At 42.7% G+C, this 25,189-nt stretch overlaps 1 protein-coding gene across 1 annotated transcript; it reads right to left on the bottom strand.

The window, feature by feature from the left end:
- Positions 1–1,148: 1,148 nt before the first annotated feature.
- Positions 1,149–24,463, bottom strand: LOC130083748 (E3 ubiquitin-protein ligase TRIM39-like). The gene is made up of 6 exons (XM_056248755.1): positions 24,149–24,463; positions 13,714–13,788; positions 13,378–13,590; positions 8,361–8,502; positions 1,833–1,859; positions 1,149–1,693 (listed from the first exon to the last, which is right to left on the bottom strand). The coding sequence occupies exons 1-6, from the start codon at positions 24,461–24,463 to the stop codon at positions 1,149–1,151; spliced, it is 1,317 nt and encodes a 438-aa protein (XP_056104730.1).
- Between the last annotated feature and the right edge of the window lie 726 nt (positions 24,464–25,189).

Genomic DNA, 25,189 nt, shown 5'->3' with positions numbered 1-25,189 from the left:
TAAAGTCACTTGCTTTACTTACTATGGTAAACATTATATCCAAAATCAACACGTTTTTCTTTACAGTATGTTTTTTGTTATTGTAAAGTGGCATTACCGACAAATGCACTTCCTTCACAGCATACAGACCTAGCAGCATAATAACACTCATTGTTCTGTTAAGTATATTCATTTTAAATTTTTATTAGTCATTGCAGTCATAACATTATATTTATTATTTGGGCAAGTAATTGAAAACTATTTAATTTATGCATATCGTGGATAATTTATTTTTGTTTATTTATTGTGTATTGATATAAAATGACAACATTTTATAGCTTTAACACGAGTTTACATGCATATAACTTTACAGGGTTAGTTGTATTACATTTTTGAAACAGTGCGATTTACAAATATTCCTTGAAAACCTTATTTTCTTATTTAATGGCAAAAATATCAACTGTATTTGATATTCACATACCAGTTTGACAGTTTTTCATTTAGTGTCTGTAAAACTGTAAAAGGCGGCTGCTGTTTGTTTGCTGTTTTGTTGTCAAAAATCGCCCCCGATACCCTTAAATAAGGCACTATTTGAGTCGCTGTCGCAGTTGATGTGCCAGTGCATTTGGGGTCCCGTCCAAATACCCGAAGCTGTACATGGCGGTGATGGGGGCATCCGTGAAAACAAAAGCATGCCTGGACACTTGTTCTAGTGGAACTCCTGCCCGTAGAAACGCAAGATCCGACAACAGGCTTAAGGTTTGGTGACAGGCCGGGGTGATTTTCACACCCATCTCAGGACTTGGCCCGTGAAGCCAGTGCAGAAGCGGCCTCATATGAAGCAATCCAAGGACCATTACTGCGGCTGCGGATGCCATATAACCCAGGCAGACTGATCTCATGAAATGGCGTATGTATGACACGCCAATTCGTATTTCCATTTTTGGCGTGCTATCAACACGCATAATCGCTTTTCAGCGTGTTTATCAACGCCGTTGACTTAACGTTACATTACTGTATATATAAATATATGACCTACCCCAACCCCGTCCCTAAACCTACCCGTCACTGGGGTTAATACCATTTATGAGTCTTCCCCTACCATCCTAGGGAAAAAAATAAGTCTTTTCTTTCTTTTTTTAAAAACAGCAATCTTCTCAGATTTGTTTTTAATTTAAACTGACAGGAGTGATGATCAGTGGGTTTGAGTTTTTACCTTTACCATTGGGGCATGGGTTAAACACTGGATAGAGTTTCTCAGTGAAAGTCTGAGCAGTGAAAGAGTAGAGATGACATCTGGACTCCACGTCATAAAAAGAGACCAGACCCTCCTCATAATCCACAAACAAACCAACCTTCTCAGGTTTCACTCTCAGAGATAAAGAGACAGATGGATAATCACAAGCTATATATTGATTCTCATTACACAGGATCACAGTCCAAACTCCATCCGCAGGACTCAGTGTGATCTGCTCCTTCCTGTTAATGGATTCTCTGATCACTCCTAAAGTCCAATCAGTCTTTCCCTTCACCTGCACCTCATAGTAAAATCTCCCTGAACTGAATCCCTCCTTTGCCAGAACACAACAAACCACATCAAATCTCTTTGGGGTTTTTGGGACGTCCTGCTCAATGTCTCCACAACTGACTTGTTTTCCATCATCAGACAGGATGAGATGTGGATTCGCTGTATCAGGATCCAGAGTCACATCCACTGAGAGAGATCAGACAAAATCAACTTATTTACAAATATAAAACATATTTTCATAAATATTTTCAGATGTACAGCATATAATACAGATTACCAAATTGTTGCTAGTGTATTGAAGAAAATGGTGTCAGTCACACTATACCTGCATAGTTCTGTACAAACGTCAACCCTGTGGACACAGATGACAATATAATGATGAATTATTTATAGCAGTAATTTCAGGTTAACAGTGAGTTCCCTTTTGAGGGAACTCGTGATGCGTCACCGACGCTTTGGGAACGCCCCCAGCGTGAATGCGTCTGAGCATCAATGTCAACTAGTCCAATGGAAAGAATGAGCGTCACGGGCGGGTGACGTCATGACCAGGAAGGCATAAGAGCACATCCGGTGAAACGCGGCATTAGCTTCTGTGTCTCAGCAAGCGATCTGTGTTACTCTGTCGCTGTCTATTTATTGTTGTCTGTTGCATTTATATTGGAAGAGTTATGGCGAAACAAATGTACAAACAGTGTGCTTCTCCCTGCCCGCGTTATTTAACGGGTGGGGACACACACGAGCTTTGTGTTATTTGTTTGGGAATGGAGCATGCGGTCTCAGCCTTCGAGGGGGCTGAGTGCCAGCATTGCGAGATGCTTCCGCTTCGCATGCTCCGTTCTCGCCTGTCACTCTTTGACGAGAGTGGTCAGGTTCGCGATCCTCAGGGTGCAGGTACCGCTGCTGCCGAGGCAGCACGGAGAATGCATTCCTGGGGATCGCAAAAGGATCTTTCGGAGGGGTTGGAGACGGGTCCGAGGGCCTTTTCTCCTTCCTTACCCGGAGGATCCAGTGCTCTCCCCCCGGTGTCGGAAGCCCGCTCTGCGGCTTCTTCCGCCCGGGGAGAGAGCCCTCCATTACTTCATTGCTCTTCCTCTGAGGAGGTTGATGCGATGAGTATGGAGAGTTTAAGCACACACACTGGGGAAATTGATTCGCCACCTATTTCCCCAGCATATGAGGAGCTGGTGGATGTGATGTCTAGGGCTGTAGAGAAATTAAATATTGAAGGGCCAGCTGAGAAAAGTAGCGCTCGTCCTAAAAGCAAATTAGATGAGCGTTTCCTTTCTTCAGCGACATCATCTCCACCACGAGGCCTTCCCTTTTTTCCTGATTTACACAATGAATTATCTAGATCATGGGATAAACCGTACTCATCACGTCTTTTCAGCCCTCAAGTTAATTTATATTCAGGTATAAGAGGGCTGAAAGAGTACCGTTATGAGGCGATGCCCCAGGCTGAACAGACGCTCGCGAGCTATCTGTCACCTGGCCCAGCATCGTCTCTGAAGGCCTCAGCTTTGCCCACTAGACCGCTTAAAGCAACATCAGGGTTAGTGAGCAAAGCTTATACGGCAGCAGGTCAGGCTGGAGCATGTCTGCACACTATGGCGGTGCTCCAGGCTTACCAGGCTGATTTGCTGGGGGATTTGGATAAGAGTGAGGGAGTTGGCCCTGATGAAGTTCGAGAACTTCGTCGGGCCACCGATCTGTCTCTCAGAGCTACAAAGGAGACCGCTAGAGCAATTGGGCGGTCTATGGCAGCCCTTGTAGCTAGTGAGAGACATCTTTGGTTAAATCTGGCCGAAATAAGAGAAAAAGACCGGGCTTTTTTATTAGATGCTCCGCTTGAGCCTTCTGGTCTCTTCGGCGACGCAGTCAATGCGGTCGTCGAGAGATTTCAAGAATCAAAGAATCAAGCGGAGGCATTTAAAAAGTTTCTCCCTCGCCGTGTCCAACCCCCTGGGGCTGCTGGGCGTGAGCAGCCCCAGCCGTCGAGCTCCTCATATCGTGCGCAACAAAAACAGAGTGTTTCGTCTCGTGCACCTCCACATAAACAATGGAAACAGACGCAACACTCTCAGTCGAAGTCTTCTAAGCCGAAGCCGGATCTGAGGACCGTTCAAGACTTCGGCTCATAAAAAGAGGTCCTGACGTCAATGGCGTCAGACCTGTGAGGACGGCCCCGACCGAAGTGGAGCGGTGTACACCTCAGAATACGGTGCCCGTTCCACTTCGGGGTCCTCACGGGACCGTTCTGCCAACCCCGCCACCCTTGGTGCTTCGGGGCGCAGCGGTCTCCAGCGAGTCGCTGATGCTATGCTGCGGCACTGCATCGGTTTCACGCCCTCTGAGTGGGGTTTTAGAGCAGCCAGTTCAGGTAGTTCCTGCCATTATGTCTCGTTAACACCAGAGACCAGCCTCGAGAGGCTGGTTCCCTTAGTAGATTTTCTGGCAGCGTGGAAGCTACTGCCAAATATTTCTCGTTGGGTCCTGCAGATTGTAGAGAAAGGATACAGAATCCAGTTCGGTTCTCGTCCTCCTCGCTACAACGGGGTGTTGCTCACAGTAGTGCATCCCGAGCAGGCTCTGGTGATGGAGCAAGAGGTAAAGGCCCTGTTAGCAAAGGAAGCTATAGAACAGGTGTACTCACCCGACAGAGAGTCGGGTTTTTACAGCCGTTATTTCATTGTTCCGAAAAAGGATGGAGGGTTGCGTCCCATTTTAGATCTTCGTCTGTTGAATCGTTCAGTACAGAAACTCAAGTTCAAGATGCTGACACTCAAACAGATCGTGACTCAAATCAGATCCGAGGACTGGTTTGTCACGATAGATCTGAAGGACGCCTACTTCCATGTCTCCATCCTCCCTCAGCACAGGAAGTTCCTAAGGTTTTCTTTCGGGGGCAAAGAATACCAGTATCGGGTACTTCCTTTCGGTCTAGCTCTATCACCCCGCACGTTCACGAAATGCGTAGATGCAGCTTTAGCCCCACTCAGGCTTCAGGGCATACGTATTCTGAACTACATCGACGCTGAACTATTATAGTGGAATCAGAGCAGTTGGCGGTTCGGCACCGAGGTGTCGTTCTTGCTCATATGCAGATGTTGGGGTTGAGGCTCAATGCCAAGAAGAGTGTTCTTTCTCCAGTACAGAGAACCACTTTCCTTGGTGTGGTATGGGATTCAGTGACGATGCGGGCCACTCTATCGCCCGTTCGTGTAGCTGTTATCCTGGCAGCCACAGGAGAGCTGAGGCTAGGCCAGTCACGCACTGTAAAACAGTTCGAGAGACTGTTGAGTCTCTTGGCAGCAGCGTCCAACGTGATACCTTTTGGCCTGCTGTACATGAGACCTTTGCAGTGGTGGCTCAGGACCAGAGGGTTCTCCCCGAGGGGAAACCCACTTCGTATGATCAAGATCACGCGGCGGTGCCTTCGTGCCTTGGTTATATGGAGGAAACACTGGTTCTTAACCCAGGGTCCGGTGTTGGGAGCTCTTTGCCATCGAGTTGCTATCTCGACAGATGCTTCCCTCACCGGCTGGGGAGCGGTAATGGAAGGCCGCTCGGTTCAGGGTCAGTGGAGGGGTCATCATCTTTCTTGGCACATAAATTGCCTGGAGATGATGGCTGTCTTCAATGCGTTGAAGCAATTCCTCCCAGACCTGAGGGCCCATCATGTGCTCGTCCGTACAGACAACACATCGGTGGTCTCTTATCTGAACCGTCAGGGGGGTCTGCGGTCGCGTCCGCTTTGCAAGCTGGCGCACCAGATCCTCCTGTGGTCTCTGGGGAAGGTACTCTCCCTGAGGGCAGTGTATATTCCTGGGGACCAGAATATTGGGGCAGACATCCTGTCGAGGCAGGAGCTGAGGCCAGGGGACTGGAGACTCCACCCTGAGGCGGTGGAGAAAATTTGGGAGTTTTACGGCCAAGCAGAGGTGGATCTGTTTGCGTCTCAGCATACGACGCACTGTCCACTTTGGTTCTCCCTTACTCACCCAGCCCCCCTGGGGCTGGATGCTATGGTGCAGACGTGGCCGAGGCTACGTCTGTACGCATTTCCCCCTGTTGCTCTGCTCCCAGGAGTTCTGGAGCGAGTCCGCCAGAACGGTATAAGCCTACTACTAGTAGCACCACGCTGGCCGAGTCGGATCTGGTTTGCGGACCTGATCCATCTCCTAGACGGTCCTCCCTTGGAGATCCCGATCAGGAGAGACCTTCTGTCTCAGGCCGGGGGCACAATATTTCACCCCCGACCAGAGATTTGGAATCTGTGGGTTTGGCCTCTGAGGGGGCCCAACTCATAGAGAGTGGTCTCTCAACTGAGGTTGTTGAGACCATTCTAAGCTCCAGAGCTCCAGCTACTAGGAAACTATATGCGCTGAAATGGAAAGTTTTTTCTGTATGGTGTCACCGACATCAGTGGGATCCGGTTAACTGTTCTGTGAACACAGTACTCGAGTTCTTGCAGGAGCGCTTTACGTCAGGTTTATGTCCTTCCACACTTAAGGTTTACGTGGCGGCCATTGCGGCTTACCACGCCCTGGTGGGGGGTACATCGTTGGGTCGAGACCCCCTGATTACACGTTTCCTTTGTGGCACATTGAGGCTGAGGCCTGCAACTTGCACTAGGGTGCCAGCTTGGGATTTGGCAATAGTACTAGAAGGCCTGTCTAGGGCTCCATTCGAGCCCTTAGATTCGGTTTCAGAGAAATTTCTTACCCTTAAGACTATCTTTCTGCTAGCTATTTCGTCCCTTAAGAGAGTTGGAGACCTTCAGGCCCTTTCGGTTTCCCCCACTTGCCTTGAGTTTGCACCGGGGATGGTCAAGGCATTCTTATATCCAAAACAGGGATATGTCCCTAAGGTGCCGACCTTGATTCCGAGGCCTATCGTGCTGCAGGCTTTCTGTCCTCCTCCTTTTACATCTGCGGACCAGGAAAGGCTGAACCTCTTGTGTCCAGTGCGAGCACTGGATACTTATGTTCATCGGACATCGTCTATGAGGAAGTCCGACCAGTTATTTATTTGCTTTGGATCACCTAAGAAGGGTCTTCCTGCTTCTAAACAGACGGTTAGTAAGTGGATAGTTGAGGCTATTTCACTTGCATACGAGTACTCTGACCAGCCGTGTCCTTTGGTGGTCAGAGCTCACTCTACGAGGGGTATGGCGGCCTCTAAAGCCTTATTATTTGGAGTTTCTCTTCAAGACGTATGTGATGCGGCAGGCTGGTCCTCACCGCTCACATTCGTCAGGTTTTACAGTTTGGACCTGGATGCTGCCCTAGGTTCTCAGGTGCTTAGTGCTTAGTTCCAACAGACTAACACTCAGGTACTTGGAATTCTGGCGTTTTGGGTATTCTCGTTCCCAAAGCGTCGGTGACGCATCGCGAGTTCCCTCGAAAGGGAATGTCTCAGGTTACGACTGTAACCATAGTTCCCTGAGAAAGGAAACGAGACGATGCGTCACCCTGCCATACTTCCATACATGCCATACTGCATCCCTGTGATCGGCTTGCTTCGACTTTTTGAAGCTAATGCCGCGTTTCACCGGATCTGCTCTTATGCCTTCCTGGTCATGACGTCACCCGCCCGTGAAGCTCATTCTTTCCATTGGACTAGTTGACATTGATGCTCAGACGCATTCACGCTGGGGGCGTTCCCAAAGCGTCGGTGACGCATCGTCTCGTTCCCTTTCTCAGGGAACTATGGTTACAGTCGTAACCTGAGACGTTTCTCTCTATCGGCAGCATCAGTGGCATGTAAATGCTCCTCGTCCCCCAGTTTGTAAAATAAAATGCAGAATGTGTTTACAGTAAACATACTGTAATGGAGGTCTATGAAACAAAAATTGAGGATTTAATAGAATGTTAAGCTTGTACTTTTTATGAAAGCTCTTCTCTTAATAATTCAGTAAAATGTGTTATTTGAGCTGTAAAGTGTCTAAATTGTCCTTGTGAGGTGGCAAACTTTTCTTTTAGACATTATGTATTTTTAAAGTTTGTACACAGAGTTACATCATTTTTTTGTCGTTAAAGTAATACTGCTTTAACATGATTTACATGGACAGAACTTTACATAGTAAGTTGTGTTATGATTACATTTTTGAAACAGTGTGATCCTTTACAAACTGAGTTTAAATTGGATTTAATCAACCCTCGAGCAGGATTCGTACCGGAGTGTTGGGAAAGAAGCCGGGCGAGCTAACAAGACGCTAAAGACTACAGTGAGGTATACACACACAGCGCCTACTGGCCTACGTTACAAAAACACTGCTTGTTTCACATTAATAAAAACGGACTTGCACGTGCCTGTATGTATGCCAATGTAATCGTCTTTACCTTGATTACAGTCGTCATCCATCAAAACTTTACTGGTGTGCTTGTTTGCTTTATTCAGACCATACAGACTAGTTTTGACTTTAGCAGTTTCTCGTTGGGGTTGATAGAGAAAATAACCATTTGTCAGTCTGATTTTGTCAGAAGATTTGAGATCGCTGATTGGCTAAATTTTGTGTCATCTTTAAATGTTCACAACAACTGGCTAAACTGCTACATAAACCCGGCTCCTGTGGGTGATTTGTCTAGCGCCCCAGAGCTGAACTTGAGACATGCGGACAGGCAGAGTGGACATATAGGAAAAGCTTATATTTTCCACAGATGATTTTCTATCATATCATATCATACACATATCAATTTACATAATTTATTATTATTGTTTTGTGTGTGTGGCTCAGGGAGGGCGGTGCCCTAGCGCCCTTTATTGACCAGCCGCCACTTAACCCATAATATTCCTTGAAAAAATGTATTTCTTTGTTACTGACAAAAATCTACTGTATTTGATATTCACATACCAGTTGGATTGTGTTTTTCCATTATTGTATCTAGAGTTTTCTTCAGTTGAGCAAGAGCTCTATACATAGAGTTCACACCAGAGTCAATCCTGATCTCAGTCCAGTTCTTGGTGTGGGGACGACTGTCCAGGGATGAGCTCATCTACAGCAGGAAAGACAAGACTGTTAAATATGTTATTAATTTATATTTCAAGTTAGTATATTTTACACAATACCTTTCTAACACAGTTAACTAATTTTTCAAATTGGACTTTATTACTGGGTAACTTAGTATAAAAAAAACAATAGAGAGAGGAATGCAGGAGTGACTGTGCTTATATTGTAGGATAACACCAGCATGACCTGACTATCCAACAGGACAGAACATTCCACTGCAACAGGTAATTCCCACACAACACAAGCATATTCACCCCCTAGCGGTAACAACTGGAACGGCTAGAATTGTACTCCATCTACTACATCTCTCCCCCTTAAAGCTAAAACATTCCCAAACATGTCAACTGTCAATTTGCCTTCTTTCTTTTCTTTCTTTTTTTTATACCAGATAATTTTGCTGAATTGTTTAACAAAATCTTTCAGATATCTTGGTTCACGTTTTTACTCTGGGTGACCTCCTTTGTTGTGGTCAACAACACTGGTAGAAGAGCATCTGCTTTCCAAGCCTTTTGATATTGTTCAGTATCAGCCTCAGGCTCTTCTTGTGACACTGGTTACAGTCATTTCTGTTCCCCTGGCTCTACAGATACATTACTCACAGGCTGTCCGATTCCCTCTCCAATACCTGGTGTATTTTGAAAAAAAAAAAAAAAATAATAATTTGCAGAATCCGGAACAGTGTCTCACTGTCTCACATGACATCACTAGGATCTGTGATTCAGAAACATGGCTTTTCCTATCACTGCTAAGCTGATGACACACAACTCTACCTCTCATTCCAGCCTGACGATCCGACGGTAGCTGCTCGCATCTCGGCCTGCCTGACAGACATTTCTGGCTGGATGAAGGACCACCACCTTCAACTAAACCTTGCAAAGACAGAGCTACTTGTGGTCCCGGCCAACTCAACACTTCATCACAACTTAGCTAGGCACATCATCCATAACTCCATCAAGGTCAGGCAGGAACCTTGGGGTTGTGTAATTGATGATCAATTGAACTTCACAGACCATATTGCTAAAACTGCCCGATCATGTAGATTTGCCTTGCTCAACATTAGGAGGATCAGGCCCTTCCTATTACAGTCATTTCTGTTCCCCTGGCTCTACAGATACATTGCTTACAGGCTGTCCGATTCCCTCTCCAATACCTGGTGTATTTTGAAAAAACAAAAAAAATTAATTCGCAGAATCCGGAACAGTGTCTCCTGCAAACCTGATCAACATACCTTTTCCAGGTCTGTCCTGTTACTGTCAAGGCAGCATAAGACAGCAGACTGGTACAACTTTCAACCACAGTAGGAATCCATTGTGGCCCGTAGCTATAATTTCTCACATACACAGGATCACCCACTCAAAAAGTCAGCAGTGCTGTCATGGTCTTCTTTCTGTTTGAGTGGTTTCTTTAGCACTTTGGCTGCCAGGTCCGGTAGAAGCAAATCAAAAGTTGATCTTAAACGTCTGGACATCATCATTTCGGCAGGGGACAAACCAGTTGTAGTTTGTGGCATAATCCTATAATTGACCAGGAATCTACACACTCTTGTCTCCAAAGTTTCTGCCTCTGACCAGCTTTAAAGGCCTGCACGACTCTTTTCGTGAACCCATTTGAGGGGGGTTGGAAGTAGGGCTGCACGATTAATCGAATTTTAATCACGATCACGATTTTGGCTTCCCACGATCAAATTCGCGTGATCGAGCGATATTTTAAATGCGTCATTCAGTTCACAGAAAGCTTTTTTTTTGCCAATCTAGCGCACCGTAAACCAGTGTCTGATCACGTGCCTCCATGAGCCCAGGTGCGCGAGAGAGACCTACGGTCTGCGTGCGAGCGACAGTGCACGAGAGAGACCGCGAGTGTGTCTGCGTGCGAGCAACAGCGCGCGCCTACCGATTGTGTCGCGCGCGAGAGAGACTGAGTGACAGTGCGCGTGAGAGACCGAGTGTGAGCATTAGTAAATTGCATTAGTAAATTGGTACATACTACATATATATATTTACTATTTATACCATGGTCTGGGTGAATACTCGATTCTGATTGGCTGCAGGGTGTCCGTTAAAAAGTGATAGAGGACACCTAAAGTAGTTCTGGTGAAACTGCCTGTTTACCATTCGAAATTAATAAATAAATGCGCTGCCTACAACAGCTGTGTGAGTAACCATAGCAACAGGCAGTCAACGTTAGTTAGATATTACATAGCCTACTACAATGAGCGACTTCGTTCGTTATTTCATCTTCAGTCTCTCACGGACTGACGGAGCCCAGTAAGCCCGCAGACTGCTCTCGCATCGATGGCCTGTCACCGACTTTATTTGACGGCTCTCCAGTCCAGCATCGGAGAGTCGACCTACAGCGGTGCTTCGGAGGCTGTGGTTAGTGTAGACTAGTGTAACACAAAGTGTTTTATGTGCAATAAAAAAATAACTATGCCTACCTTTGTGTTTCATGAAAAAAAAAATGCATTTTTGAACCTGAAGGGTTCTACAAGCTGAGCGGACTATAAATATCTCAAGTTGCTAAATAAATCGTCAGGCAAGTTATTATTTGAAAAAACTAGATTTAGCCTAATTAAAATATAAACTAATGTTTTAAAAATGTTTTATTTGGCAAGTGACCATGGTATAAGCGGGTTAATGCCCTTCGAGGTGACCGTTGTCAGGTTTTAATGGACTTCGGCGGAGGCAACCGTCCTCCGCTGCGCGTCGGCCGGTTTACACCTCGCCGTCGTCCATTAAAACCTGACAACGGACACCTCGTCGGGCATTAACCCTTACATAAGAGGCATGGAAGTTCGATTAATGGACTCCAATAATCAGTCCTACAAACGTCTTGTTTTGACCTATTGTTTAACAAATAGAAATAATTTGAGCACATAAACTTTCACATGGAGAATTAAATAGATTAAATTTATGCAGTAAGACTTCACAACTAATCACTGACACTGTAGGCCTACCACAACATTTTACATTTATTAAGCGTCAAATAACAATGACTCTGAATTTCATCCATTAATCGAACTTCCATAGTGCAGTTCTGCCTTGAAATGTTCTCATTTGGTTACATTCTGTTATGGAATATTTGTTTTTTTATTGATTGTATATTTTGCGTGTTTTATTCACATCCATTATGCAGGTACAATGCAAGTTTATATTTTGCTTCCTAAAATAGATTTACACAATGTAAAATGTAAAATAGTGCCCTGTTGAAGTTTTGCTACATTTTCTTTATTGTTTTCTTTATTCTTTAAGGAGATGCACTGAATTTTGGTGAATAAGAGGACCTATTTTATTTAGATACACATACATTAGCAGAAATGTAGCACAATATGGATGTGAAAGCAGTTATAATTAGCCTATGTGGCAATAAAATTTGTTTTGGTTAAAATCAACAAATAATCGTGATAATTAATCGTGATCGCAATATTGATCAAAATAATCGTGATTATCATTTTGGCCCAAATCGTGCAGCCCTAGTTGGAAGGGTGCTGTCCAGGGCAGGTCCATTGTCTGATACCAACATCCGTGGCATGCCGAATACGCTAAAACCAAAATCAAAAGATCCTACTGACCTTGGTCTTTATCAATCCCTCCTCTCTTCCTTCTCTGCTAATATCTCTACTGCTAAAATAACTTAATACCACAACAAAATTAGCAATTCTTCTGACTCTCGCATGTTTTTCAAAACCTTTTCCTCTCTTCTCAACCCTCCTCCCTCATCAACCCTAACAGCTGACGATTTTGCCACATTCTTCATAAATAAAACAACCACCATCAGCGGCCAATTTACCAATCCACAAACTGACACACACATTTTACCAGCTAACGCACACATTATAACCTCCTTCTCTCTACTTTCAGAGGCAGAAGTCTCCAAACTCCTCCTTTCCAATCACCCTACCACCTGTCCGCTTGATCCTATTCCCACTAATCTACTTCAAGCCATTTCTTCCTCAGTTGTACTCACACTCACGCACATCATAAACACACCTCTTCACACTGGTACCTTTGCCATAACTTTTAAGCAGGCTCGGGTAACCCCACTGCTTAAGAAACCCACTCTAAATCCAGCACATCTGGAAAATTACAGACCGGTATCCCTTCTTCCATTCATCACGAAAACACTTGAATGAGTTGTTTTCAACCAGATCTCTTCCTTTCTTACACAGAACAAACTACTGGACAACAATCAGTCTGGTTTCAAAAGCGGACACTCAACTGAGACTGCCCTGCTCTCAGTAATTGAAGCACTGAGACTGGCAAGAGCAGCTTCCAAATCCTCAGTTCTCATCCTGCTGGATCTGTCTGCTGCTTTTGACACAGTTCTACAGTTCTACTTTAATGAAGCTAAGTGACATGATGTACAACGCAGCTAGAAGCTAACGATTTTTAGTTTTAGGCTAACGTTACGTTAGAGATGTTAAAGATAACGTTCACATACGTTGTTGACTTATCTTATCTTAACAGATGTAGAAATCCTTGTTTAATTTATCCACGTTTAGTTGGTGTTGTGGTCTACCGCTTAACTTAATCCAGACACTTATCTCGGTTCTCGGTTGAGATGTGGCTTGGGAAAGGGTAAAAAATACACACCGTTGACCAGCCTCTCGGGATACCTAGTGTCGGAGTTGCATGTACTCCATGCACACCGTTTGGCCATTTTGACCACCAAAATGACAAGAAAAAAAACATATAAAAACGAATGAAAACTGGCTAACTGCAATGCATTTCAATGGACGAAGAAGCAGAGAATATCCGAGTGTATTGGGTTAGCTGTGCACAATGTGATTGGCTCATCGCGTTTGGGGGTGTGGCTTAGCCATAGGTCAATTGTACATGATGACTGATGAGAGATGTTGACAGACCTGTATGAGATGGAGATGATCGTCAGTGTGTGAGAGCTGCTCCAGCTCAGTGATTTCCTGCTGCAGCTCTTTAATGAGATCTTCAGTCTGTTTCTCTGCTGCTTTCTGCTGTTCATCTATCATCTCCATCCGATCAGACTGACATTTCTCAATGTAGAAGATCAGAACTTTGAAAATCTTATCACTGGAGGATTTATCTTTCTCTGTGTTTTTCTGATAAATGAGAATGATTAGAAGATTCATCTATTAAGTTTTATCCATTTAATCGAGAACCTTTATGAAGCTGATTAAAATATTATAATGCATTATCAATTTTACGTTTTAACCTCCACTCACCATTCTCAGCTCTACTGAGTGCTGGATCTCTTGAATCATCTTCATTCTGTCCTGGATCATCTGACGAACGGCAGTCTACATACAGAGAAACACAGATATCTTCATCCTTTGAATAAAATCGTATAAAAGACAAAATGAATTCAAAATTCTGTGGCGTTTAGTACATGTCTTTGAGGATAACATTTTTTTTTCTTAAAAGTAAAAAAAAAACTATTGGCAGTTTAAAGGTAGGGGAGGCAATTTTTAGAGTGGCTAGCATTAGCAAGCTACATTTACATTTAGTCATTTAGCAGACGCTTTTATCCAAAGCGACTTACATCTGAGGACTAACCAAACGAGACATCGTAAAGAGACAATAACAACCCAAGAAGTGCTCAAAATACAAAGTTCAAACATTGCTCAGAGTAGCATAAACCAGACAAGTGAGGATTTACGTTTTTTTTTTTTTTTTTTATGTTAAGTGCTCACGGAAGAGATGAGTTTTCAGTTGTCTTTTAAATGCTGTCAGGGATTCTGCATTCCGAATGAGGGTGGGCAGATCGTTCCACCAGCATGGAACCGTGAATGAGAATGTTCTGGAGAGTGATTTTGTGGCTCTTGGTGAAGGTACCATGAGCCGTCGTTCATTGATTGATCGTAGGCTTCGTAAGCTAGCTTTGAAAGCATCAGATCCCACCCTTCCCTCATTGTGTCTCCTATGCATCAGATGAGAGACTGCGTTAAATTACCTTATGTCTCAAAGCACATCACATTGCAATAATAATGAATATAAATAACTTTTAGAGCTCTTACTTGTTCCACCTGACTACTGTAGATTCATTTTGGCATTGATACTGTTAACATAGAAACGCATAAATCTGCTCAGGGTAGAACGTGACGGGTTGCCATCTCTTAATTACGGTTATGACTGTCAAATCCACCAGCTGGAGTGCCCTTAATCTCCACCAGAGGGCACTCCTCCTGACTCCTGGGCTTTTCCGTTTAAGAACTTCTCTTCCCAGTATCCAATAACTGTTCATGATTGTGTAATTTTGTTTAGCTGTGTGTGATTACTCTTGTTAAAGTCTGCCTATTTTGAGCTCCTGTAACCTGGTTTCCCTTGTCTTGGATATCCTTGTTTGCCTGTCTTTTTGGACTCTATCCTAAGTTTGGATTGTTTGCTCTACGGTTTTGACCCCATGCCTGTTATATGGATTATGATTCTGGATTGTCCCAATAAAGCTGCATTTGGATCGTCAACCCAAGTCTCGGAGCAGTTCGTGACAGAAGACTACTAAATGGATCCAGCAGTGAGAATTATGCATCTCCGACAAGGAGAGCGCAGCATCAAGGACCATGTACTGGACATTGAGTAGGCTCACTTAAACAACATGGACAAGATTCCCCATATGATCTTTTTTGGGGGCGGGTTGTCTGAGCCACTCAATGCAATTATGCTGCTACATGACCCAGACTGGACTTTGGCACATTATATTGGTTTGTCATTGCAGCTGAGCGGTTCTCCTTTTAATGTGGAGGGAGTAGAGGAGGAACCTTCCCCTAAAAACTTTTATTTTTTGTGGGGGGTTGTGTGCAGGGTCCGAAATTAACTTTTTGGCTCACCTGCCACGGGGACTAGTAGATGAAAAAATCCACCAGCCAAGCATATTTTTTACCGGCCAAAATAATAAACAGCCTTTTTGTGTCACATATACATTAATTTATATATAGGTATTTTTAAACATTTTTGCCATTATATTTCTGGTCTATTATTTTCCATTTTTACTTTTATTTACACACATATTACACAATTTACACACATTACAATAATATTTTTGTGGTGGTGCCTATGAAAATAGTTCTGTACAAATGAAATGTATTAATTGTATATTTAATACAATATATGCAATAATAATATATTATAATTATAAAAAAAAAAGAAAAAAAGTTTTACTCTGCCTATTTTTCTACTCCATTTACTCTTGACTGATCCGATCAGTAACTGAAGGACTGGAAATATCAGCTGTTTTAACCATTCAATAAAATGAATCGGTTCAAAGGAGTCATTAGTTCGCGAATCGGACGTGTCATTATCGGATGTGTTCGCGTTGTGTGATTATCCCGACAGCAAGGACATCCCTCAAGATTTGTGTCAACACAGAAAACATTTAATCACTGGATAGGTTTTTTCGTTTATTTAAAGTGTGGGTTATGTCAGCTGAATGTGCAAGAGAAAATAAGGTATTTTAGCACAATTCACACCCAGCGGTAATTCAGAAGAAAAAAAATCCGAATGCTCCACATGAAACTATGGTCTTCCGACCTTTTACCATCGTGTCGATTTATTTTGATTAATATGTGCCAGGAAGAGAGAGCAAGACAGCGCTTAGGAGACGGTGAAGCCTTGTTTATACTTTCGCCTGGCTCCGAAGAGAAAGAGTGCGCGCGCGCGACCGGGGCTCTCTCTCTCTCTCTGCTCGTTCTTCACTTGCGCCCTGTCACACGCGCAGCAGTTCAATTCCCATCCCTACTGACAAACACAACAAATCCGAGCCCTCATGCCAGATATTTTATAACATTACAAAATGCAATTGTAATAAACATTTTATTACATTACTATTTTGGTATGAACATTCACCCGCCAGTGTGGCGGATAGCCTTTTGAGATTTACTCGCCAAAAGGAAAATCTACCCGCATTTGGCGCTTGGCGGGTGTTAATTTCGGACCCTGGTTGTGTGCATCAAGCCATTTACCATGTTAGCACAACGGTTTCCAGCAATTCTGATTCAGCAAGTCTGATGATCCCAGGTCCAGTGCTCACAGCACTTCCGAGTCCAGTGGTCCCAAATCCAGAGTCTCCAGACAACATCAACGCTCCAAAAAAGCTATAAAGGTGGTCCTTAGGCGTTTGAGACTGGCTTCCTACCAGTCCATCAACGGACCTACCGTTGATGTCGATGCGAGCAGTTGGCATCTTAGTGGTCCTGACATTGTCCTTGAGTCTAGTGCATCCGAATCCGGTGGTATCGAGTCTGGAGGTCTCAGAGGTTCTCCCACCGTTGATTGCACTCCCAGTTACAGCAATGGTCATTATATGTGTCTGGGCCATGAACGCTTCTTCAGTTTCTCCAGAAGTGGCGGCACCTGATCTAGTTTTATCTGAGGCTGCGACTACTGTTCTTGAACTCTCAGTATGTCCTGCTATGGTCAAGGAGATCAATTATGAAGTCTCTGCTTCATCGTCTGTTTGTCCTGCTATGACCACAGTGTCTGCCTAGATACAACCACAGTATTCTTAATCTCCATACAAGGGCACTTCTGACTCCTGGGATTTTTTCTATTATTAACTTAATTTTATGGTCTCCATTATCTGTTCCAATGATTGTGTGATTTCGTACAGCTGTTTGTGATCCCTTGTTAAAGTCTTCCTATGTGTCATTCGCATTCTTTGCGTAGTCTTGTTTTGTGTTGCACTGATGTTTTGAGCGCCCATACCCCTGTTCTTCTGCCCATTGTCCTTGATATCCTTGTTTGCCTTTGTTTTTGGACTTCGTACATTTGGATCGTTTGCTCTATGGTTTTGACCCTATGTCTGTCATGGATTACGATTCTGGATTGTCCCAATAAAGCTGTTAAAGCAGTTTATGACAGAAAACGACATCACTAAATGGATCCAGCAGTGGATCTAGCTGGTTGTTTTGGTTCAGGATGAACTGTAAAAGGCGACTGCTGTTTGTTTGCGGTGCAATATTGAGTGTACAACTGATGTACGCTCAACGGCTAGAGAATACCCATAGTGCACTGTGACTATCACGCTGAATGAATTCCCATGTCTCGATGGGATGAATCAAATGACTTTGAACTAGGCCTGTAGCGACGCTTCGACGTCAAAATTACGTCAACGTCATATTTTTTTGTCGACGCTTCTTTATTTATTTACGTTCCCGGCGGTAAAGCTCGCCACACACACGAGGGAGACCGAAACATTGCAGAATGGAGGACGAAACAGCAACCTCTTCACAGAATTCCCAACGAAGCCATGCAAAAAGCCCCGACAAAAGAAAAAGTCCTAAAAAAACAGCTCGCACTAAATCATCGAAGGTATAGGAATTCAAACAGATCCATTATGCAGTCTTATGGCGGCCGGAACAAATGACCTCCTGAACCTCTCAGTCCTACAGCTCATGGAGAGGAGTCGTTCACTGCGGCTGCTTTGCTGGGCAACCACAGTGTCATGCAGTGGGTGGCTCCTGTTACTAAGGATGGATTTCATCATGCTCCTCATTCTTTCCTCCACCAAATCTCCTACAGAGTCCACCCTCCTGACACACACACTTCCTGACAAATCTGTCAAGTCGGTTCCCCTCCCTGGCTGTCATACAGCTGCCCCAGCACACCACAGCAAAGAACACAGCACTGGCCACAACCGACTGATAAAAAAAGTACAGCATCTCATTACAGACTTTGAAGGATTTTAGCTACCTGAGAAAAAAAAGAGTCTGCTCTGACCTTTTCTGTATGCTGCATTTACATGTACTGACCAGTCCAGGTTATGGTCCAGGTAGACTCCCAGATATTTGTAAGTCTGGACCATCTCAATGCCCTCCCCCTCAATTACGACAGGCAGATGATTTGACTTACGCCTCCTAAAGTCCACTATCATCTCCTTGGTTTTGGATGTATTGAGGATGAGACCATTGCACCTGCTCCAGGTCACAAACTCCGAGATGACCCTCCTGTATTCCTCCTCGTCTCCTCCCCACACAAGCCGCCACCACAGTGTCATCAGAATATTTCTGTATATGGCACGATGATGTTCTGTATGAGAAGTAGGGGTGTCCCCGACTAAGGATTTTCATAGTCGAATCAGATTCGTCAAGTCCTGCCCATAGTCGACTAATAGTCGAACCATGTGTGTGTTGTTGGGGAGGGGGCGGGGCTTTAACATTTTAAAGCCGCGATGTACAGAACATCACACAAAGATATAGAAGAAAATGTATAAAAACATTTTGGATCAATAAAACTAAGAAATAACATAAATAACGGCAGAAAGGCCACACTGCAGATAGGATTTGCATTTCACATGCAAATCGAAATTAAATCGGCTGAATTGCCTGTACGAGCAGGCTCTAAGTAGGCCTACAGCGCAACATCGATGCACTGAAAAATAATCAACAATTAAGAACACAATATACATTTATAATTAATAAAAATACAAAATGAAATAAGTCAGAATCAAGAACACAATATACATTTATAATTAATAAAAATACAAAACGAAATAAGTCAGAATCAAGTCACTAGAAGCAGAACAAATGTGTGCAAAATAACTAAAGTGCAGGGGAACAAATATTCAAAACACAAGTCACAAATAGTTAAATTAGATCACCCTGAGTGATCAATTAATAAAATAAAAATAAAGAAATTATTAAAATAACGAAAGTATGGCCAGGATTGTCAACTTTGTCTTTTTAACTGCAGAACCAACAATAAACGCTAAACTGGAGCGGCAGTCTTTTTAGCTAAACGTGTTCACAGTATCCAAAAATCAAATTAGAACCGGCTGAAATGTTTTGAAATCACTGTACCTATACCCGATCGAAAAAACAAAATCCAGTCTTTCATTCGGCCTGTGTCCGTTTGAGTCTTTTCAAATTGTGTGCGCGGATAAAATACATTCTAAAACGCTTAACGTGAAAAACGCTTAACGGCTTCCTAAAACTGTTATATTAAAAGATCAAATTCTGTTCACACCTTATTAATAAAGCATACTATATAGCTTACAGAAAAGCAGATGAGCCCAAAATATGAACGCAACGCGTTTTATTATAGGCTGCGTTAAGCATTTTTCTCCCATAGAAAACCGTTAAAGAAAAAGCTTTACGTGACTTTCTATAGGAGAAACGCGTTGCGTTCATATTCTGGGTTCATCTGCTTATCTGCACATAGAATGGTTTCTTAAGGTGTGTAGCCTACTGTGTACATACATTAAGCACGTAAAAGTGCCATTTAAGCGTTTTAAAAGCTTTTAAGCGTTAAGCGTTTTAGAACGTCCCAAGGAAAACCAACCTGTTAACGTTAGCCAGCAGAAGTTTTCCTGATGCTAAATCCAGCCTTGGAGAATATCCTTTCTGATGGTGTGCATCTTTAGATTTTCTTATCCCAGACATTTTTTAAAGATTTAAATCCCTGCCGACAAGACGCTCCTCTGTCGGTCACGGATCGAAAGTGAAACTTAAATCTGTCACGGGTGTTTGGATTTATTCACGCTGCACGCACGTTAAAAAATATTTATTTAAAGCTTCTTTCTTTGCACATTTTTATTGACAGCATTATCATAATAGGCTGTATATTAACGTATTGACAGAAAACCTGTAGTTCTATGTGAAATCAGACATGAGCACATCCATATAGCCAAAATGACATAATCCTCGTTTAATAACACATCTGCGAAGATTCGACCGTGAGATTGGTAGTCGAATCAGGCTCCTCCTATCGAAGCATCGAATCTTCGACTATTCGGGGTCACCCCTAATGAGAAGTCTGATGTATATAGGGTGAAGAGGAAAGGGGATAGCACAGTTCCCTGGGGGGCCCCAATGCTTGTTTCCACAGTGTCTGACACTGTGTTCCCCAATCTGACATACTGTGGCCGCTCTGTAAGGTAACTGATGATCCATTTAATGAGAGCAGGCTCCATGCTCAAGTTCTCGAGTTTGCCTCTCAGGATCTGAGGCTGGATGGTATTAAATGCACTCGTGAAATTAAAAAACATCAGCCTCACATACCCTCCTGTCCCATCGAGAAAAGAGAGGGCTCGATGAAGCAAGTAGAGGACAGCATTCTCCACTCCCATGTTCGCTCGGCAGGCAAACTGCATGGGGTCAAGTGCCTGCTGTAGTTGTGGGCCAAGGAGCCGGAGTAGTAGCCTTTCGAGGGTCTTCATAATCACAGACGTCAAGGCCACTGGTCTGTAGTCCTTGACCCCGGAAGGTCTCCCCCCCCTTAGGCAATGGCACAATGCAGGATGTCTTCCACTGCTTCGGCACCTGACTCTTCTGGAGACTCCAATTAAAGAGTTTTGTGCAAAGGAGCCGCCAGCTCCGTAGCACAGTTCTTCAGAAGCCTCGGGGGTATTCCATCCGGTCCTGCTGACTTGCCAGGGCGCAATCTTCTGAGCTCCGCCCTCACGTCCTCCATGCTAAAATAAGCACTATTGGGTACTTCAGCCAGGCATGAGGAAGCAGCAGCAGCGATGGAACAGCCGCTGAGTGGAGCAGGGTAGGAAGCAGCAGCTTGCGAGAGAGCGAGAGACCTTGTGTGTGTGTGCAAATGTGCTTGTGTGCCTTATGAAGTGCACAAATTTTAACTTTATGCAAATGAGAAGCGATTTTCGCGAGTGACAACCAATAGGGAAGAAGCCTTTCAGTGGAGCTCACGTCACCGTCTCGAGTGCAGGCAAGACAGAAGAGTTCGAGGACGATTTCACTGTTTTATATGATTTGACTGTAACCACATGGATATAATAAAATTATGCATGGAAAAGAAACTGTTGACAGTCTCAGTGAGTTCATACATTTATAGTTCGAGTGGTGTAATTTTATGATGCAAGTTTAGTACTGCTGCAGTTCATTTTACAGTTTCCCCTGCATTTTGTTGACTATTAGGGACAAGAAAATTGATTATTTGTTAAATTCGAATGACGTTTTAGTAATTTATGACAGTTTGAGTGAGTTTAATTTGTTGAGTGATCGATCATTAATCTAGTAAATTATTTAATCCACTGAACACTGCTGTGGTAATATAAAAACACTCTCCCAAAAGCATACTGTTTCTTTTGAGCCTAATTCCTAGTCAAATTAAAATTATATAGTTGTATACATCACTTGTGATGGTATTGTGTATAGAAATGACCAGATGTGCAGTCTACCAATAACATTAGAGCGACAGCACTACGAACGCACACAAGCGACTTCACAGTACAGAGCCGAGCGACATACAGCGACAAAGTCGCTGGCGGTGTGAACAGGGCTTTGCAGAACACAATGTCAAAGTGTGATGTTTGCATGAGCAGGGTGCGAGCAGATATGGAAATATATATATAATATATATATATTTTTTTTTGACAAAAAATAGTTGGATGAAGTCCAAATAAACATCCAAACTATTAAGAATGAAATCTAGAATTCTTTCACAGCATGTATAGTTGAATGAAACACTTCAGCCATCTACTGGCCATTATTGTCATAACATGATTTGGGCCTGACATGAAAGTCTTGTTCTTTTTTCACCAGATGGCAGAAATGTTTAAATTTATATAAGTGTACATTTATACTGTAGTTAAAGGGGTATTCGGCAACTATTTCAACTTAATAAACCCGTTTAGAAATCATTTGGATGATTAAAATAACCTATTCTGGTGAGAATGGTGACTTTCCCCGCTCCCCCCAAAGTTCCTATGTGGAAAACCAACCTTGCAACATGGGGACTAACGTCCTGGTAAGTTGGAAATAGGAAGTCTCGTGAGAAGCGAGAACGAGCGAGAAACACAAACAGCTTTTACGGCAATTCGACATAAACACACACGCCCCCCTCAATGTATGTGATATATTACCCACCTCGGTAGACATAGCTCCACACGATAAAGTTGGCCGGCTCCGATAATAACAAATGCACATGAGCAGCGGTAGAAAGCGGGAGGAGGGTGCCGCAAGTGAGTTTTTTTATGATATTGTTGTGAAATATACGCCTCACAGCTGTAGGGGGAGCTCGTTGACAAAACATGCGACAACAAAAGTGAAAATCAACGAAGAAATAGCTAGAGTTGCCGAATGCCCCTTTAAGGTCCAAAATTTTTGTATTTGTTCATACAAATGATACTGAAATAAAGAAATTTACATAAGATCTATGAACTAAATTACCTAAAATCCCCCAAAAGTGCATAATTTTATTGTTACTACACTGTAAACTTTACTATAAATTTCAATTGGTGACTTAATTTTTTTTAGCATATTCAAATTGCTGTACAAGTAACTTTAACTTATATTATATTAAACTGACTTTTAAAAAATCGAGTTGAATCTTGTATAACTTTAAAGTTGAAATTGTTTAAAATATTTTGATGAGTAGCCTAAACATTAGGGCTGGGTATTGACACAAATTTCACAATTCGATTCGATTTCGATTCACAAGCTTGCAATTCGATTCGATTTCGATTACGATTCGATTCGATTCAATATTGATTATGTTGGATATCAGGTACAATACATGGCAAATTTTTTCAAGGAAAACAAATCTCTTAACTAATGCTGTAAACTATGGGAGTCAGTTGTAGCCTACTAGGCTTCATTAGCCTACTATAATATTGAAGGTAAAAATTAACTGATTTGTAGCTATACAAACACTTAAAGGAGAACTCCGGCGCAAAATGAACCTTTGGTCTAATAAAACATTGGTACCTAGTCAACCGTTCTCTGAGATTTGTTTTCATGATAATCGAATGTAATGAGTTTTATCTCTAAAAACTGTTTAGTGTATAACGCTAGTAATGGGGGCATATTATAAGTAAAAAGAAATCGCTATTTAATACAACTAACAAGACTCAAAATAGCCCCACACGAACACAGTAACATAATGAGGGTCCCTACATGCAAAACGAAGCATTGAGAACTTTGTAAGTGTACAGACCGTTTAATAAGAAGATAAAGATAAAGACAGTCCACTTCGTGTATACAGACAGGAGCCATCTTTGGAAAACAGTCTCGACTAATCAAACCACGAACGACGTGCTAAGTGAGCTGAACTGTATGAAGTTCAGTGAACTTCTGAACTGTTTGAATGGCGTTCGTGGTTTGATTAGTCGAGATTAGTCAAATTTTTCTAGCTGACTAACGAGTTTATGGTCACTGGATATGGTTTTTCTGAGGTAAATGTGACGTTACATGACATTGTTTACAAGCTTTTTAACTAACATCTTTCCACGAATGAAACACTGATTGAGCGATTCCATGTGACATGATACGGATTTCGATGAGATCCAGAGCGATCTCACGCACGCCACAGCGACAAAACGCTATTTAAGTTTTTGAATTTCGTAAGAAAATGGACATAATTATTGATGCACGCTATAATGTTCCATTCATTCATCAAATGAAAACAGGATGACTAATCGATTCTTGAGATTTAAGAATCGATATCGGTTCGTAAAAATCAGAATCGATTAATATCGAGAAATCGATATTTTTTACCCAGCCCTACTAAACATTATGTAAAAACATAACTTGCCATGACTTACTAATCATATTTTTTACAGTGTGCTTTAGGGAATTCAGTTTTATAACACTTAAAAAAACAAGTTGCACTCACAGTTCAAAAATAACTAGGAAGAGCCCATGTGTCTTCCTTATAAGGTTATTAAGCTTATAAGGGTTAAAGTGTTTAGTTTTTAATTTTTACCTTCTTCTCTCGACTCTCCTCCTCTATAGGAACAGTGTTGTGAGTCCTGTGTTCTCCTTCAGTGCAGGACAGACAAACACACGTCTGATCATCTCTACAGAACAGCTCCAGAGTTCTCTCGTGTTTCTGGCATATATAATTCTCCAGATTTTCCACAGCGTTGATCAGTGTGTGTTTCTTTAGACGCGGGACTCTGTGATGAGGCTTCAGATGAAAGTCACAGTAAGAGCTTTGACACATCAGGCAGGTCTTCACAGCTTTCTGCTTTCTTTCATCACAGATGTCACAGACTGGAGGACCACAGGAGGACGCCATGGCTGACAAAACAAATGACAATATAACATCTACATTGCTGAATAGAGCAACTTTTATATTAATAGTTCCCTTTCGATACGGTTCACTCGCATTGCGTCAGTTTCTAATGCGTATGGGGAAACTTCGTTTTCTCCAAATACTGAAGCCTGATTGGTTCACGGCTGTGCTTTGCACAGACAAATGGCTTTTCAGCCAACCGAAATGGGCGGGGCCGACTGCATTTAAGTCGCGCTAAAAAGCCATTTCAGTCAGAATTTCTCTCCTTCAGCCTCTTTCGCTAAGACCAGGGGTTTCATTTATAAAACTGTGCGTAGGATCCTTACTAAAAGTGTACGTGTGTCCGAAAGCCAAAAATGGCGTACGCAAACAAATATTCTGACTTATAAAACCGTGCGTACGCCAGAACCTGCGCAGAATTCACTTTATAAATCCCAGTCAGCGGAAGACTGTGCACACATGCGTCTCCTCCCCGAAACAACCATATATGGAGATTATAACGCCTAGTTTTACTATGCATATCCTCATCTGCATATCATTTGCATATGATTATTCATCCACGTGATAACATGTTTAACGGTACAAGACATTTGGAAAATATGAAATACGGATGTGCCGTCACATTAGTTACATTAATAAAAAATAATTTAGTAGCCTTACCTTGTTTTTGAATAAATAAATCAAATAGTGTAAAATACATTTCAGAGAAAGTTTTTCTCAATCTTTTCC

Source organism: Rhinichthys klamathensis, unplaced genomic scaffold (genome assembly GCF_029890125.1).
Source record: "Rhinichthys klamathensis goyatoka isolate OS25496 unplaced genomic scaffold, OSU_Roscu_1.1 h1tg000058l_1, whole genome shotgun sequence".
Lineage (NCBI taxonomy): Eukaryota > Metazoa > Chordata > Actinopteri > Cypriniformes > Leuciscidae > Rhinichthys > Rhinichthys klamathensis.
This window is presented reverse-complemented; position numbering and strand designations above follow the sequence as displayed.